The sequence below is a fragment of the Chlorocebus sabaeus genome, chromosome 17, assembly GCF_047675955.1.
Source record: "Chlorocebus sabaeus isolate Y175 chromosome 17, mChlSab1.0.hap1, whole genome shotgun sequence".
Taxonomy (NCBI): Eukaryota; Metazoa; Chordata; class Mammalia; order Primates; family Cercopithecidae; genus Chlorocebus; species Chlorocebus sabaeus.
The window spans coordinates 72,693,968-72,713,438 of record NC_132920.1 but is presented as its reverse complement, the minus strand read 5'-3'; the positions used below and the strand labels follow the sequence as shown (position 1 = coordinate 72,713,438).

Genomic DNA, 19,471 nt, shown 5'->3' with positions numbered 1-19,471 from the left:
TTTCATCTCCTGTATCACTTTGTTGTATTCCTTAGAATCCCTGGATTAGGTTTTCACTGTCTCCTGAATCTCAATGATCTCTGTTCCTATCCATATTCTGATTTCTGTTTTTGTCATTTCAGCCTGGTTAAGAACCATTGCTGTGGAACTACTGCAGTTATTTGGAGGTAAGAAAGCACTCTGATTTTTGAGTTGCCAGAGCTCTTGCACTGGTTCTTTATCATCTGTGTGGGCTGATTTTCCTTCAGTCTTTGAAATTGCTGTCCTTTGGATGGGTTTTTCTGCTTTTATCTTCTTTAATGCCCTAGAAGGTTTGAATCTCACATAAGGTGGTTCAGTTGACTGGCTTCATTTCTGGAAGAATTTAGGGGGCAAGGCTCAGCTCAGAACTTTTGGGCTGCATGCTGTAACTTTGGGAGGCTGTTACTGGATCCCTGACTTTGTTCTCTGGCCCCTTGAAGTTAGGAACCTGCTACATTGGAGGGGCTGAGGCGTTCCTGGACCTCTGGCCACAACACTCTGATGGGTGGTGCCAGCCAAAGCACTTCGTTGGGGTGGTGGCAGCAGGATCAGTGCTCATTTGTAAGTGTCAAGAGCAGTGCTGAGAGCAAGTGGCAGTGTGGCGGGGTGAATGCTCATCAACTGGGGCAGATGCTGGTGGTCATGGGGCTGCCGGCCTCCATGTGCACACTCATGCTGGTAGCAGTGTCAGCATGGGGGCAGGCTACTGGTGAGCTTGGGGCTGCCAGCCTCCATGCATATGTTCACACTGGCAGCAGTGGCAGTGTGGGGCAGGGGGTGGGGCTGCTGACCTCCATGCATGTACTCACACTGGCATTTCTATATTTTAAAAGGAAACAGTTTGGCAGTTTCTGATAAAGATAAATCAGCACCATATGACCCTAGAGAAATAAAAACTTACGTTCATACACAAACCTACACACGAATGTACATAGCTGCCTTATTTGTAATAGCAGAAGCTAGAAGGAGCCCAAATGACCTGTATTAGGTAAACGAATAAACAAATTGTGTTACATCTAGATCATGGAATTCTATTAAGCAATAAACAGGAATGCACTATTGATGCACTTGGATGGATCTCAAGAGCATCATACTGTGTAAGAAAAAGCCAATTTCAAAAGATTACTACTTTACAATTTCATTTATATAACATTATAAAAATGACAAAATTGTAGTGAAACAGAACAGATATAGTGGTTCCCAGGGGTTAGGATTGAAGAGAGGGAGTACCTGTATAGGAGTAATACAAAGTATATCATTCCAAGTTTATTTAGGGTGATGGAAAAGTTCTGTATTTTGATTGTGGCAGTGGTTAAATGCATATATACATGTGAGAAAATTTAATAGGAGTGTATATAAAAATTGAGTGCATGTAAAAACTGGTGAAATTCAAATAAGGACTATAGTTAATAGTATGTATTCATATTCTGGTTTTGATAATTGCATTATACATAGGTAAAATATTTTGGGGAAAGTTAGGTAAAGAGTGAATTTGAACATGGGAATTCTGTACTATTTTTGCAACTTCTAAGTAAGTCTAAAGTTATTCCAAAATAAAAAATTGAACATCTTTTATAATAGTTACATGTATTTTCTTTCCTTTCCTTTCCCTCCCTCCCTCCCTTTCTTCTTTCCTTTCTTCCTCCCTCCCTCTCTCCTTTCCTTCCTTCCTTCCTTCCTTCCTTCCTTCCTTCCTTCCTTCCTTCCTTCCTTCCTTCCTTCCTTCCTTCCTCCTTCCTTCCTTCCTTCCTCTCTCTCTTTCTCTCTCTTTCTCTCCCCCGCCCCCCGTCTGTCTTACTCTGTTGCCCAGGCTGTAGTACAGTGGTGCAATCAGAGCTCACTGCAGCCTTGAACTCCTGGGCTGAAGTGACCAAGTTGTCTTCCCCTATCAGCCTCCTGAGTAGCTGAGACTATCGGCGTGTTCCACCACACCCAGCTATTACTTTTTTTTTTTTTTTTTGGTAGAGATAGAGTCTCATTATGTTGCCCAGATTGATGATTTTGAACTCCTGGGCTCAAGTGATCCTCCTACCTTGGTCTCCCTTTAAAGTGCTGGGATTACAGGCATGAGCCACTGTGCCTGGTCTGTTTTCTTTTAGACTTTAGACAATGGTCCCTAGAAGGAGGGAGATTTGGAGACAGGAATCTAATCCTATCACATGGTTTATTAATTTTCAAGTGGAACCCCTTTACTAATGTTTCAAAGTGAGGCAAATAAGAAGTTCTTTGCCAGTTCTGGCCAGTGGAATTAGAATAACTGCTTTTATGGCATCAGACACCACCTAGTACATGCTGAAAATATGGATCTTGAAAAGACAATTGCTAATCAATGTAATATGGTTTTCCACTGATCTGTTAATAAATTCATTTTTCCTGCTCCTTCATTATTTTTCTACAAGTAGATTAAACAGATTATACTATAATTAAATTTGACTCAACAAGAGGCAGTGCTTTAGAGCAATGAACTATTGGGAGGCCAGCATGCTACTCCTAGCTTTGCTGCTGATTTATGGGCTAAGGACAAAGCACCCCCATTTCACAGTGCCTCGACTTTTCCATCTATAGAGTGAGGTAAACAATGTCTCAGAGGGACGTGGTGCTGCTTTATAAGCTCTATATTCTAATTGAGCTCCAAATTCCTTTATAGAAAGGTGCTCTTTGAAGAATTAAAGATGTATTTATATTGTTGTTGTGACTCAATAGAAATGAAGCTTTAAAATCTAATTTTAAATGTCTCCTCCTGCACAGTACATTATCCACGTTCTTAAATACTGCAATCAACTATGCACCGAGTTGCTCTGTGATATTTATTAAAAATAAAAAAGGCACCACAAAGACAAACTGTAGAACATTTTCAAAACCATGTGCAGGGGTTTAACTGCAGGACTTCCACTGAAGTTAATGGGACTCATACTGGCAAATTGCAGGCACCACTTTGAAAATTTACCCCATAGTGACAGTTTAATGCTTCTTATTGATCATACAGTTTCAGATAACATCTCAAGGCAAAAAGGGACAATTTCTCAAAAGAAATAAACAATCTTTAATGAAATAATTCTGCACTGCAATCATCATAACTAAGAGTATGGAACAGAGTCCTTTGGCAAGGAGACTCTTAGGAAATGCTTACTGGTGATACCACTGGGCTGTAAAACAGTTTCCATCACATTCTAATTCCAGTTCCTCATAGAAAAATAACACTTTTTTTTTAAAAAAATGTAAAATTTTATGTTTTAAGGGCAGAAATATAGAAACAGAAAATTCAGAGGATTATTTCCTTATAAACTTACATTTATATTTTTTAGAATGGGTAATAATTTGTATATTGCTGATATGAGGTTCCAACAGTCATAGATGACTAAAAAACCCAGGGCATTAAACAGCCATACTTTTTGTTGCCTGATTAATGTTGCTGTTCATAACCGGAATAGTATTCATATTAGGCCTGCCAGCAACCTGTTGGACCTTTGCCTGGTGGCCTGTCTTTAGAAGGAACCTTGATTCAGGGTAGCAGAGCCTACATGGCCTTCAGCTGTGACCTCTGCCTGTCTCCTCTATCACCTTCTGCTATTCTCCCCACTGCTCATTGAGCTCCAACCACAAGACCTTATGTCTCCACCTTGAAAAATCCAAGCTCATCAAGTGTTAATAATCCTTGCAATTACTATTCCCTGGCCTGGGAAGATCTGTGTCTAAACCTTCTCATGGCTGTCTTCTTCATAATATTCAGGTCAACTCAAGTGTCAACTACTTAGAAAGACTTTCTCAGACCACCCAAGCTAAGGTAGCCTCTACTCTTTCTGTTTTATTTTCTTCATTGTGCTTATCTGTAGCTGACATTATCTTGTTTTTCAAAAACATATTTGTGTATTGTTTTTCTTTGTCCACACAAATATTATCTCTATAAGAAGGAAGACCTTGACCATTTGGTGCCACACAGCCTCTCCAGCATCCATGAGCATGCTTGGACATGGCAGAAATTGTATAAATGTTCGGCAGATGACTCAAACATAATTTGAAAACCTGGGAGCAATCCTTTGCTTCTTTGTTTTATACAATCACTCATGATATTTCATAGCCTTCTTTCTAGGACTACTTCAATTTCCATCACCTTTGCTTTGTAACACCATAATTATAGTATACTTCCTTTCAGTTTTGCCATTCTCTAAGGGCACAGGAGTGTCTATTCTTACAGTCAGGGACCATGTTTTAGTTGCTTTTGTATCTTTTATACCTAAGATTGTGTTGGGCACATAATAAATACTTTGTCTGTGAATGAATTTTCTTATGTAACATGTGATAGTACAGAATGTTAATACAGTATATCATAGTGCTCTACTAAAGTTTATAGAAAGAGTGGGAAATAATCCTTAGTTATTCATTCTCCTCTTTGGAAATAAATTTTCTTCATGTGGTCCAATCATATCAGCTAATCAAGCTACCTGGTAAGTTCAACTTTCAAGTTTGTGTACCAGGTCAACAATTACCTAAACTACCAATAGGTTATTAATGTTAAAAAACATTTGAAGGTATTCCTGCGAGTGATGCTACTTACTCTCGAGATGTCTCCAATTTGGAAATACCCAGGGAGCCTCATGATAACATCAACTCAAGAGCATATGCAAGTTTGATACAGCCCAAGTAAGCCTATTTTAGGTCCTAATTTCCCCTTCAGGTTAGAGAGCAGCAATAGGTAACATAATTTAGTTAATCTAATTAAGGCTGAGACTGCAATTAATGCTCTATAAAGTCTGGCTTTTCTTTAAAGATTTTGAATTACTAATGATAAGCATAATAGTATCATGTTCTTTTGTTTACAAGTTGATGACAATAGATAAGGTTCAATTAAATTTAATTTTAAAATGCTAATAAATAGTAAAGACAATTTTCCAGTTGGGTATGTATACTTTTCTAGAGTGGAATCATGAGAAATAAATCCAGGTTCTTTCACCTATCATTTTTTTTTTTTAACTTTGGGCATGTTTCTTAAGTCTTGTCTTACTTCCTCATCTATAAAATGGGACATTATAAAGTACAGTCATCGTGTCTCACACCTGTAATACCAGCACTTTGGGAGGCTGAGGCAGGTGGACCACTTGAGGCCAGGAGTTCAAGACCAGCCTGGCCAACACAGTGAAATCCTATCTCTACTGAAAATGCAAAAATTAGCTGGGTGTGGTGGTGTGTGCCTGTAGTCCCAGCTACTTGGGAGGCTGGGGCATGAGAATGGCTTGAACCCAGGAGGTGGAGGTTGCAGTGAGCTGAGACTGTGCCACTTGCCACTGGACTCCAGCTTGGGTGAGAGAGGGAAACTCTGTCTCAAAAAATAAATAAAATAAAATAAAATAAAGGGGGATGGTTGAATAGGAACAGCTCCAGTCTCCAACTCCCAGTGCAAGCGACACAGAAGACCGGTGATTTCTGCATTTTCAACTGAGGTACTGGGTTCATCTCACTAGGGAGTGCCAGACAATCGGTGCTGGTCAGCTGCTGCAGCCCGACCAGCAAGAGCTGAAGCAGGGCGAGGCATCGCCTCACCTGGGAAGTGCAAGGGGAAAGGGAAACCCTTTTCCTAGCCAGGGGAACTGAGACACACAACACCTGGAAAATCAGGTAACTCCCACCCCAATACTGCGCTTTAAGCAAACAGGCACACCAGGAGATTATATCCCACACCTGGCCGGGAGGGTCCCACGCCCACGGAGCCTCCCTCATTGCTAGCACAGCAGTCTGCCATCTAACCGCAAGGCAGCAGCGAGGCTGGGGGAGGGGCGCCCGCCATTGCTGAGGCTTAAGTAGGTAAACAAAGCTGCTGGGAAGCTCGAACTGGGTGGAGCTCACAGCAGCTCAAGGAAACCTGCCTGTCTCTGTAGACTCCACCTCTGGGGACAGGGCACAGCTAAACAACAACAAAATCAGCAGAAACCTCTGCAGACGCAAACAACTCTGACAGCTTTGAAGAGAGCAGTGGATCTCCCAACACGGAGGTTGAGATCTGAGAAGGGACAGACTCCCCGCTCAAGTGGGTCCCTGACCCCTGAGTAGCCTAACTGGGAGACATCCCCCACTAGGGGCAGTCTGACACACCACACCTCACAGGGTGGAGTACACCCCTGAGAGGAAGCCTCCAAAGCAAGAATCAGACAGGTACACTCGCTGTTCAGCAATATTCTATCTTCTGCAGCCTCTGCCACTGACACCCAGGCAAACAGGGTCTGGAGTGGACCTCAAGCAATCTCCAACAGACCTACAGCTGAGGGTCCTGATTGTTAGAAGGAAAACTATCAAACAGGAAGGACACCTACACCAAAACACCATCAGTACAACACCATCATCATCAAAGACCAGAGGCAGATAAAACCACAAAGATGGGGAAAAAGCAGGGCAGAAAACCTGGAAATTCAAAAAATAAGAGCGCATCTCCCCCGGCAAAGGAGCGCAGCTCATTGCCAGCAATGGATCAAAGCTTGACGGAGAATGACTTTGACAAGATGAGAGAAGAAGGCTTCAGTCCGTCAAACTTCTCAGAGCTAAAGGAGGAATTATGTACCCAGTGCAAAGAAACTAAAAATCTTGAAAAAAAGGTGGAAGAATTGATGGCTAGAGTAATTAATGCAGAGAAGCTCACAAACGAAATGAAAGAGACGAAAACCATGGCACGAGAAATACGTGACAAATGCACAAGCTTCAGTAACCGACTCGATCAACTGGAAGAAAGAGTATCAGCGATTGAGGATCAAATGAACGAAATGAAGCGAGAAGAGAAACCAAAAGAAAAAAGAAGAAAAAGAAATGAACAAAGCCTGCAAGAAGTATGGGATTATGTAAAAAGACCAAATCTACGTCTGATTGGGGTGCCTGAAAGTGAGGGGGAAAATGGAACCAAGTTGGAAAACACTCTTCAGGATATCATCCAGGAGAACTTCCCCAACCTAGTAGGGCAGGCCAACATTCAAATCCAGGAAATACAGAGAACGCCACAAAGATACTCCTCCAGAAGAGCAACTCCAAGACACATAATTGCCAGATTCACCAAAGTTGAAATGAAGGAAAAAATCTTAAGGGCAGCCAGAAAGAAAGGTCGGGTTACCCACAAAGGGAAGCCCATCAGACTAACAGCAGATCTCTCGGCAGAAACTCTACAAGCCAGAAGAGAGTGGGGGCCAATATTCAACATTCTTAAAGAAAAGAATTTTCAACCCAGAATTTCATATCCAGCCAAACTAAGTTTCATAAGTGAAGGAGAAATAAAATCCTTTACAGATAAGCAAATGCTTAGAGATTTTGTCACCACTAGGCCTGCCTTACAAGAGACCCTGAAGGAAGCACTAAACATGGAAAGGAACAACTGGTACCAGCCATTGGAAAAACATGCCAAAATGTAAAGACCATCGAGGCTAGGAAGAAACTGCATCAACTAACGAGCAAAATAACCAGTTTTATCATAATGGTAGGATCAGGTTCACACATAACAATATTAACCTTAAATGTAAATGGACTAAATGCTCCAATTAAAAGACACAGACTGGCAAACTGGATAAAGAGTCAAGACCCATCAGTCTGCTGTATTCAGGAGACCCATCTCACATGCAGAGACATACATAGGCTCAAAATAAAGGGATGGAGGAAGATTTACCAAGCAAATGGAGAACAAAAAAAAGCAGGGGTTGCAATACTAGTCTCTGATAAAACAGACTTTAAACCATCAAAGATCAAAAGAGACAAAGAAGGCCATTACATAATGGTAAAGGGATCAATTTAACAGGAAGAGCTAACTATCCTAAATATATATGCACCCAATACAGGAGCACCCAGATTCAAAAAGCAAATCCTTAGAGACTTACAAAGAGACTTAGACTCCCATACAATAATAATGGGAGACTTCAACACTCCACTGTCAACATTAGACAGATCAATGAGACAGAAAGTTAATAAGGATATCCAGGAATTGAACTCATCTCTGCAGCAAGCAGACCTAATAGACATCTATAGAACTCTCCACCCCAAATCAACAGAATATACATTCTTCTCAGCACCACATCGCACTTATTCCAAAATTGACCACATAATTGGAAGTAAAGCACTCCTCAGCAAATGTACAAGAATAGAAATTATAACAAACTGTCTCTCAGACCACAGTGCAATCAAACTAGAACTCAGGACTAAGAAACTCAATCAAAACCGCTCAACTACATGGAAACTGAACAACCTGCTCCTGAATGACTACTGGGTACATAACGAAATGAAGGCAGAAATAAAGAGGTTCTTTGAAACCAATGAGAACAAAGATACAACATACCAGAATCTCTGGGACACATTTAAAGCAGTGTGTAGAGGGAAATTTATAGCACTAAATGCCCACAAGAGAAAGCAGGAAAGATCTAAAATTGACACTCTAACATCACAATTAAAAGAACTAGAGAAGCAAGAACAAACACATTCAAAAGCTAGCAGAAGGCAAGAAATAACTAAGATCAGAGCAGAACTGAAGGAGATAGAGACACAAAAAACCCTCCCAAAAATCAATGAATCCAGGAGTTGGTTTTTTGAAAAGATCAACAAAATTGACAGACCGCTAGCAAGACTAATAAAGAAGAAAAGAGAGAAGAATCAAATCGACGCAATAAAAAATGATAAAGGGGATATCACCACCGACCCCACAGAAATACAAACTACCATCAGAGAATACTATAAACACCTCTACGCAAATAAACTAGAAAATCTAGAAGAAATGGATAATTTCCTGGACACTTACACTCTTCCAAGACTAAACCAGGAAGAAGTTGAATCCCTGAATAGACCAATAGCAGGCTCTGAAATTGAGGCAATAATTAATAGCCTACCAACCAAAAAAAGTCCAGGACCAGATGGATTCACAGCTGAATTCTACCAGAGGTACAAGGAGGAGCTGGTACCATTCCTTCTGAAACTATTCCAATCAATAGAAAAAGAGGGAATCCTCCCTAACTCATTTTATGAGGCCAACATCATCCTGATACCAAAGCCTGGCAGAAACACAACAAAAAAAGAGAATTTTAGACCAATATCCCTGATGAACATCGATGCAAAAATCTTCAATAAAATACTGGCAAACCAGATTCAGCAGCACATCAAAAAGCTTATCCACCATGGTCAAGTGGGCTTCATCCCTGGGATGCAAGGCTGGTTCAACATTCGCAAATCAATAAACATAATCCAGCACATAAACAGAACCAAAGACAAGAACCACATGATTATCTCAATAGATGCAGAAAAGGCTTTTGACAAAATTCAACAGCCCTTCATGCTAAAAACGCTCAATAAATTCGGTATTGATGGAACGTACCTCAAAATAATAAGAGCTATTTATGACAAACCCACAGCCAATATCATACTGAATGGGCAAAAACTGGAAAAATTCCCTTTGAAAACTGGCATAAGACAGGGATGCCCTCTCTCACCACTCCTATTCAACATAGTGTTGGAAGTTCTGGCTAGGGCAATCAGGTAAGAGAAAGAAATCAAGGGTATTCAGTTAGGAAAAGAAGAAGTCAAATTGTCCCTCTTTGCAGATGACATGATTGTATATTTAGAAAACCCCATTGTCTCAGCCCAAAATCTCCTTAAGCTGATAAGCAACTTCAGCAAAGTCTCAGGATACAAAATTAATGTGCAAAAATCACAAGCATTCTTATACACCAGTAACAGACAAACAGAGAGCCAAATCAGGAAGGAACTTCCATTCACAATTGCTTCAAAGAGAATAAAATACCTAGGAATCCAACTTACAAGGGATGTAAAGGACCTCTTCAAGGAGAACTACAAACCACTGCTCAGTGAAATAAAAGAGGACACAAACAAATGGAAGAACATACCATGCTCATGGATAGGAAGAATCAATATCGTGAAAATGGCCATACTGCCCAAGGTTATTTATAGATTCAATGCCATCCCCATCAAGCTACCAATGAGTTTCTTCACAGAATTGGAAAAAACTGCTTTAAAGTTCATATGGAACCAAAAAAGAGCCCGCATCTCCAAGACAATCCTAAGTCAAAAGAACAAAGCTGGAGGCATCACGCTACCTGACTTCAAACTTTACTACAAGGCTACAGTAACCAAAACAGCATGGTACTGGTACCAAAACAGAGATATAGACCAATGGAACAGAACAGAGTCCTCAGAAATAATACCACACATCTACAGCCATCTGATCTTTGACAAACCTGAGAGAAACAAGAAATGGGGAAAGGATTCCCTATTTAATAAATGGTGCTGGGAAAATTGGCTAGCCATAAGTAGAAAGCTGAAACTGGATCCTTTCCTTACTCCTTATACGAAAATTAATTCAAGATGGATTAGAGACTTAAATGTTAGATCTAATACCATAAAAACCCTAGAGGAAAACCTAGGTAGTACCATTCAGGACATAGGCATGGGCAAAGACTTCATGTCTAAAACACCAAAAGCAACGGCAGCAAAAGCCAAAATTGACAAATGGGATCTAATTAAAGTAAAGAGCTTCTGCACAGCAAAAGAAACTACCATCAGAGTGAACAGGCAACCTACAGAATGGGAGAAAATTTTTGCAATCTACTCATCTGACAAAGGGCTAATATCCAGAATCTACAAAGAACTCAAACAAATTTACAAGAAAGAAACAAACAACCCCATCAAAAAGTGGGCAAAGGATATGAACAGACATTTCTCAAAAGAAGACATTCATACAGCCAACAGACACATGAAAAAATGCTCATCATCACTGGCCATCAGAGAAATGCAAATCAAAACCACAATGAGATACCATCTCACACCAGTTAGAATGGCGATCATTCAAAAGTCAGGAAACAACAGGTGCTGGAGAGGATGTGGAGAAATAGGAACACTTTTACACTGTTGGTGGGATTGTAAACTAGTTCAACCATTATGGACAACAGTATGGCGATTCCTCAAGGATCTAGAACTAGATGTACCATATGACCCAGCCATCCCATTACTGGGTATATACCCAAAGGATTATAAATCATGCTGCTATAAAGACACATGCACACATATGTTTATTGCGGCACTATTCACAATAGCAAAGACTTGGAATCAACCCAAATGTCCATCAGTGACAGACTGGATTAAGAAAATGTGGCACATATACACCATGGAATACTATGCAGCCATAAAAAAGGATGAGTTTGTGTCCTTTGTAGGGACATGGATGCAGCTGGAAACCATCATTCTTAGCAAACTATCACAAGAACAGAAAACCAAACACCGCATGTTCTCACTCATAGGTGGGAACTGAACAATGAGATCACTTGGACTCGGGAAGGGGAACATCACACACCGGGGCCTATCATGGGGAGGGGGGAGGGGGGAGGGATTGCATTGGGAGTTATACCTGATGTAAATGACGAGTTGATGGGTGCTGACGAGTTGATGGGTGCAGCACAGCAACATGGCACAAGTATACATATGTAACAAACCTGCACGTTATGCACATGTACCCTAGAACTTAAAGTATAATAATAAAAAAAAATAAATAAAAGAAAATAAAATAAATAGGGACATTACAGTACTTACATAGAATTAAATAAGACCATATTTATAAAGCGCTTAGAGTAGTACTTAATATATAGTAGTTCTCAGTAAATATCAGCTATTATTAACTAGAGGGATTAAAATTGTTTTAATGTTTTTGTGATAAGTCAATCAATCCTGCAGGTTTTAATTGTCCTCAGATGGTCCAGTTAATCACACGGAAAGAATCTATGTGCACTGAGGGAGTTTGAACACTTAGAAGTAAAAAGTCACAGAAGAGTGTATGACTAACAGAAAATAAGTGAAATAATATAATTTCTACTAAAGAGGAAAAGGGAGTAGAAGGTATAGAAAATAATGTCACTCGGCCGGGCGCGGTGGCTCAAGCCTGTAATCCCAGCACTTTGGGAGGCCAAGACGGGCGGATCACGAGGTCAGGAGATCGAGACCATCCTGGCTAACACGGTGAAACCCCGTCTCTACTAAAAATACAAAAAACTAGCCGGGCGAGGTGGCGGGCGCCTGTAGTCCCAGCTACTCGGGAGGCTGAGGCAGGAGAATGGCGTGAACCCGGGAGGCGGAGCTTGCAGTGAGCTGAGATCTGGCCACTGTGAGCTGAGATCTGGCCACTGCACTCCAGCCTGGGTGACAGAGCGAGACTCCGTCTCAAAAAAAAAAAAAAAAAAAAAGAAAATAATGTCACTCAAGAGTAAGTCTCTTGGAACAAAAGATAAAGAAGACAGAAACAGAAAAATGATGTCTCAAATCAATTTAGAACACAGTTGCAGTTTTGGGAGTCTGTGATCTAACTTTCGAACACATTAGCAACTTAAGTTGCCGTTTAATAAGATGAAATCATAGGTATATTAGAGTAGCCTCAGCCATCTGGTTGATTTTAATAAAGGCTTCAATTTTATTTTATCCATGTAGGATAAAATAAAATTTTATTTTGTGCCTCTTTTGTCCTCTTGTGGAAATAATTACACTGAAAATAAACTGTTAAAATAACAATAAGAAATCAACTTACACTTAGCATCAAATACAGATCCAAGACTAATAACAGGCTGGTATTTTCTCACTGAGACTCTCTGCAAGACTGAAAAATACGGCCCTGATATATCTGCCTTTGGAAAGCATCACCAAGGAATCTAAAAAAAGCCACTGTGAGAAGTAATTTGTTGGCTTCCTGACACATCAGGCTCATTATTGGTGATCCGAGTTTCAGCCTTTGGTGTATCTGCAATTTTTGGGTAGGTCAGTAATGAAAGCTAGAAAAAAGAATGACTATGAAATCAGTCATAAAGGTTATTCACAAATTCTTTATGCCAATGTTATCGGGTGAGTGTTTTGTGTTTTCACATAGAGAAATCACAAAGCAGCCTGTCCAGGTAAATGAAGGGCAGCTTGGGTGGTCACCCCAAAACACATTTGACTATCCAAATCAGCAATGCAGCAATTAGTGCTCATAGCTCTAGACAAGTTATTATGACAGAAGAGTCTTAGAGGAGACATAAAAATTGGACAGATAGATATGAGGAAGAATTTTATATTCGAGATAAGATTTTACCAATTTTCAAAGCAAATGCTTAAAACCAAGCAAAGATAAATCAATGTACAGTAGTAATGAAAGAAAGTACCTAATTAAAAAGAGTTAAATGGATTTGTTTCCTCCCTTATGTTATAATTATTTAAAATACATTTTCCAAACACAAATATGTAATGATTTTATGATTTGTGAAATCAATGAGCTTTTGAAATGCTCTTGGTTTTGGCCAGAGTGCAGGGGTAAGGAAGGTGGGCAGTTCAGAAGGGGACATGCTAAAATCTTTAGGAATTAGTCCATAAAACCTCTATCAATTGGGCCTTTGTCAAAAGGGTGCAATACTACATGAGACTTGTTAGCTGACCACTGTAGCAGCTTCAATCTGTTTCCAATTGGAAAGAAAAACATTGGTGTGCTTACAGAAAGCATTTCCCAGGTTGAAGGCACAGTCAGTCTACCACAATCTTTTCTATGTTCTTTTCTCGAATGCTCAAGACTTCTAAAAACATTTGGGTGTGTACTTGGCATATTCAGAGTAATCAAATCTTACAAATATATGAAGTTTTGAGAGGTTTTAGCTACATTTCCAAACATCCATTCAGAACAGTTATCATGGACAGATGACAGATGCTATTCCTTTTTTCATTTTGTCACAGTAAATTAGGTTGAACAAGCGGACTACAGTGTTCACTTTAGTATTTTACCAGTTACATCAAGCATTTTTATGAACCTGTTGGACAGGCCTAGAAATAGTCTCAATAGTCATCTGGTACAGCTTGCTGCCTTTAGGAAGGTGATGTTTGATTCTTTAGTGTGGGTTAAATTTTACTGACCTCATACTGATAAGCCACATTTGAACATGCTTCACTATAACATCCATTCAGCTGGATCATGGGTCAAACATATACATTTAATAAAAGATTAAAAAAATTCATAGTTATCCTAACTGTAAGTACAAATGTAGACTTTGTTCTAATGGGGATTCATTATATATTTATCTGTGAAATTTTCTTCCAAAGCAATTAATTTACTAGAGGTAAAATATCTAAATAAAGAAAAGGTCTGAAGGGTTAACAAAACCGCAATTATGCCTAAACCATGTCATACTAGTACTTTTTTGAGACAGGGTCTTACTCTTTTTACTCAGGCTGGAGTGTAGTGGCAGGAACATGGCTCACTGCAGCCTCAAACTCCTGAGCTCAAGTGATCCTCCAGTCCCAGCCTTCTAAGTAACTGGGACTACAGGTTCGTGTCACCATGCCCGGCTAATTTTTAAATTTTTGTAGAGACAGGGTCTTTCCATCCCAGGCTGGTCTTAAACTCCTGGGCTCAAGTGATCTGCCTTCCTCAGCCTTCCAAAGGGCTGGGATTACAGGCAGGAGTGACTGCGCCAGGCATCATACTACATTTTTAAGGTCACTATTGATAGGTCCAAAGGCAAGTAAGATTACAGATAACATAACACCATTTTTGGAACTACATGTTATATCAAGACCTTCAAGGACCTGAGACAGGAAGACAAAGACTAAACGACTAAGATGTGTTGATGTATCCATAGCTGAAAACAGCTATCAAAAGGCAGCAGACATCTGGGAAAGAGCTTTCTTTTTTGCACGGAGGCCAGAGATACATTGGCATTGCTTCTGGAATTGGAACAAAGCCAACTTTTAATTGGTTTTAAAATCTGGAATGAAACATTTTTCCAGTCATCCATGAACTGACCTTATCCTGTAGAAGTTGAGCGAATCTTGGCTAACCATCTGCCTTGTGAATTGTTTTGTTTGGGCCCCTTATGGGACAGAAAGTACTTGTTGTGCAGTAGTTTCACATCAAGTTACAGTCCTTTGTAATGCTGCCTGAGTAGAGAATTGAGAGAGAAAAAACCATGTCCAGGGAGAAAAATCTAATGCCTTCACTAACATGCCTTGGGGCTTTATGAACCTGCAAGGCTTGGAGTTACCACCTACTTTGCTCCATACCTTAGCATGATGGCTTCCAAAAAGAAGTAAAGCTTATTATTGGAGAAGATAGACAGCTGGACAAACAGACTGCATTCATGAGGGCCAAACAAGGTATTTTAAGATAGATTTAACTTAGAATTCCACTGGATTCACTATTGTAACACCAATGCCTCACACACAGCCACATTTCCATAAATTCTGGTTTAGTAAGTGGAGACTTTTGAGATGTGCATACTATGAAAGAAGTATGGAATAAAGGATTCTTAACAGTGTCCATGGATGGTGATACACTTTCTTCCTTAAATCCACTCTGTCCCCACCATAGGGAACAGGAGTAAGGGAGGAAACTAAGAAGATCACTCAATAATTCCTGACTCCTAAAACAAAACAGAAAACTTATGCTAGCTGAAGAAGATAGCCTAAACTATTTTGTAAATTAAAAACCTACTTTTTCAGGTTGAAAATAGTTGAAATAAACAAGCCTCATCAAGAATTTGCAGTATTTGGGTTTGAATGGCTGCCTAAGAAGCGAGACAGACAAAAAAGCAAGAAAGCCAAATTTAGCTGCTAAATAATAATAATAATAGCTTTTATATATAGACTTTTCAATTTTATAATACTTTTAAATATTACTGGGAAATGCCAGATCTTAATTCCAGAATGCTCTATGGCATCTTCATTAGGAAGTACAATTTCAAGCTGGAACCCAGGTGAATGATGTCTCTCAGAAACCACAGCAGCTAGGGAGGTGCAGAGATGTGCTGTGTATTTGGGTATTTTGGGTTGGAGGGTGGAGGACTCATATTTTAGGGTGTAGAGCACTTTGTCCAGTCTACAGTTACCAATGCATTAAGTAAACCATACTTATAATCATTCTTGAAGAATGTTAATTGATATGCATTACCAGTATCAATGTATTGCCATCTATTCCAGCTGATCCAGAGCATAACCTGGTGTCATATTGTAGAGCAAAAAGGGTTTTTTATACTCACTGAAATCAATGTTCCCCTAAATCAGGGCAACACTGGAGAACCATGTATTTCCAGATAAGTTAATTAAGTGGGTATTCTAGAGCCAGATTGCCTGGCTAAAATTCCAGCTCTACCATTTAGTAGCTGTATGAATTCAGCAACTAACTTAGCCTCTCTTCACCTCAAATTCTTCAACTGTAAAATGGGGATAATAAAAATATCTACCTCATAATGCTGTGGAGTCAACATCAAATGAGTCAACATTTTCAAAACATGAGTGCCTGGTCCATGATAAGTACTCCATGGATGTTAGCTTTTAATATTAATCAAATATTGCAAAACAGGAGATAGAAGAAAAGAATGTTGGCGTCATCAGTCCAGGTATCTGAGACTCTGATATTCACCTATAACACAGAAGGGCTTTCGAGCAAACCTCAGTCTTCCTTGCCATCCTCTATACCGACAACAGCAACCCGCGGACCAGATTCGAATGATGAACTCCAAACCAAAGACGACAATCATCACGAACTCCTAAAATATCAGATAAGACATATCAGAGAGAAGCATTATGAAGCAAACCACAGTAAGAAGCTCTATGGATATTTTTGGACATTTAGGTACTTTGTCTAAAGGATCTAGTTGTTAATATCTAAAGTTAAGAACATTTCCTTTCTCCAAATCAAACTAAATCTGGAGAGCATTTGAACCTCATACTGTCTGCATTTCCTATCATGGAATGCTCTTCCTTTTCAAGTCACTAATACTTTGCAAATTTGGGAGTCAGTTTCAATACTAAATGTGCAGGCTGAATAATGGATCTCTCTCTTCTGGAATTTATAGTGTAGCTGACTTTAGCTACCCAGTAACATGTGAAATATCCGAAATAAAATAGCGAATCCTGAAATATAATGGCAAGTTTTACAGAAAATAGAGCTTCATTTTGCTGCAAGGAGTGACATAATCTCTACATCTTCAAGAGTTGTTCTCAGAGAAAAAGAAGCAAATATTTAGAAGTATACTGAATTCTTTCGTTACAGTGTCAAAATCCCCTTAAAAACAGTAAGTTTCAAAAGTATTACAGTGTAAGACACATATCCTTTGCCAGAAATGAGACCCTGAATCCTTCCGATCTGAAGCTTGTTAATTATTATGCTGCCCTTTGGCAAGAGCTGCCTAGAAAACAACACCTGCTCCAGGAAAATGACTGAGATTATTTAGGAAGAGTTGTGAGTTAACCCTGGGGAAAGGCCAGCTAAAGTGGCTCATTAAACAGTCAGTGATAGAATGAAAAACCAAATGGAATTTGTAAAACGAAAGCATTTCTGGAGCAAGCTTAGCACGGTCATCTTGTTGTCCCTATAGGAACAAGCACTTAATTTATCAAAATTGTTTTTCCTTTAAAAATAATTCCCTTTCTTGTTTTAAAGCAAGGGTTGATTCAACATTTATAATGTAGAACAATATTTATAGATTTTTATCATAATATCTTAATTGTAAAAGTAATATATTGTCTTTATTAAAACTTCCAAACATCACAGAAATAGAAAGCAGAGAAAGTAAACATTCTAACCTAATCCCCACTCTCCCATTCTACTCGCAGGATAAAAACTGTTACCAAATTTATAAAAGTGGCATTTTTGTTGCAAATTTCAGGCAAATGTCTGTTTCTTTAGTTAGAGCATGGGATGATATGCTGCACTTTTGAAAGGACTAGTAGAGCTATCATTCTATCCTTCTTTTATTTTGCACTAAGTAATCCACAAATATTTCTCATGATGGGAAATAAATATCCAATATCATCACTGCTTACTCACTGTTATTCAAAACTACTTATAGGATAAACCTTCAAAGATGACTTTATGCAGATAACCAAAATGAGGGTCAACATACACTCATTAATAATCCGAAGGTTTTGTCTGGTTTTGGCTTTGTTTTGGTTTTGAATGTATATCTGGCTAGTTGAGTCTGTTCATTTATTAAGGTATATAAAATGCCAGATCATTTGTTGTTAATCCAGCACATCTTTCCAAATACAGAAAACATACTCAAGCCCAAAATGCCCATGTAGTTGTAACTGTGCCCAACTTAGGTTAAATGGCAGATCCACTTTTTAATCCCTGCCCCTAATTCCTACTTATGCCAGGACATTTGGAATGCCAGTTGTGAGTACTCATATTATAAGGGATCCCAAGAAAATCCCAAATGTGGTCTGTGTCCCTGAACACTACTGTGTAGTAATTTTTGTTTTTCATGGAAACAGATGACACCAGTATGTCCACTGTTCTTAACAAATGACAGATGCCCATTGTTCTTAGGTATGTCAAGGTCACTGCACTATTCCTATGTTGCAGTAAGGCAGGATTAAATTACATTTACAAGTTCTTTATTCAAGCCCTATTGTTCAGAAATATTGTTTGCTGCTTTTTTTTTTAAGGAGGGAGGGAAAAATGACAGGAGAGTCTCAAAATTCATAAAGCGAAACTAATAGGGTTGAAAGGAAAAATAGACAAATGTTAAGTCGTATTTGGGGACTTCATTAACACACCTTATCCTTGCTCAGAACTATGGGCATAGAACTACTAGAAAGAAATTTAACAAATATGTGAACTATCTGAACAACACATTCAACCTACAGGATCTGACGGATATGAGACATTTCACCTGACATCAGCAGAATACACATTTTTAAAAAGCATCTATGCACATTTATTAAGATAGATTATGTTCTGGGTCATAAACAAATTTCAACAAGTTTAAAAGAATAAAATCAGACAGAATGTATTCTCAAGCCACAATGGAATAAAACTAGAAATCAATAACAGAAAGACAAAAAATCTCTAAACATGTGGAAATTAAACAATATTATTCTCAGTAATCCATTAGTCAAAGAGAAAGTCTCAAAAAATTAAAAAAATACATTGAACTGAATGAAAATAAAAAATGACATAACAAAATATGTAGGATGCAGTAAAAGCAGTGCTGAGAAGAAAATTTATAGCACTAAATGCTTACATTATAGATGAAGAAAGGTCTCATATTAATAATCTTAGTTCCTACCTCAAGAAATTGGAAAAAGAAGGGTAAAATAAACCCAAAGGAAGAAGACAGAAGGAAATAATATAGAAAAGAGCATAAATTAATGAAACTGAAAACAGGAAAACAATATGGAAAATCCATGTAACAAAAAAGTAGTTCCTTGAGAAAATCAACAAAGTTGATAAATCTCTTTCTTGAAAGCTGACAAAAAATCCCCAGTGTCAGGAATGTAATAGGGGATATCACTACAGATTCTACAGCCACTGAAAAAATGAAGGAGTACTATGAGTAACTTTATGCACATACACTTGATAACTTAGAAGAAATGGACCAAATACTGTAAAACTACAAGCTACCAAAACTCAACAAAGAAGAAATAGACAACCTGGGTAGCCCTATAACCTCTAAAGCAATTGAATTGATAGTTA

At 38.9% G+C, this 19,471-nt stretch overlaps 1 protein-coding gene across 4 annotated transcripts in view; it reads right to left on the bottom strand.

Moving 5' to 3' along the window:
• The window catches only part of KCNQ5 (potassium voltage-gated channel subfamily Q member 5), a 573,789-nt gene that overhangs the window by 151,346 nt on the left and 402,972 nt on the right, over positions 1–19,471 (bottom strand). For all 4 annotated transcript variants that reach the window (XM_008013505.3, XM_008013506.3, XM_073006154.1 and 1 more), the window contains exon 3: positions 16,412–16,538. In XM_008013505.3, coding sequence (XP_008011696.1) covers positions 16,412–16,538 — 127 coding nt within the window. The remainder of the gene's footprint in view (positions 1–16,411; positions 16,539–19,471) is intronic.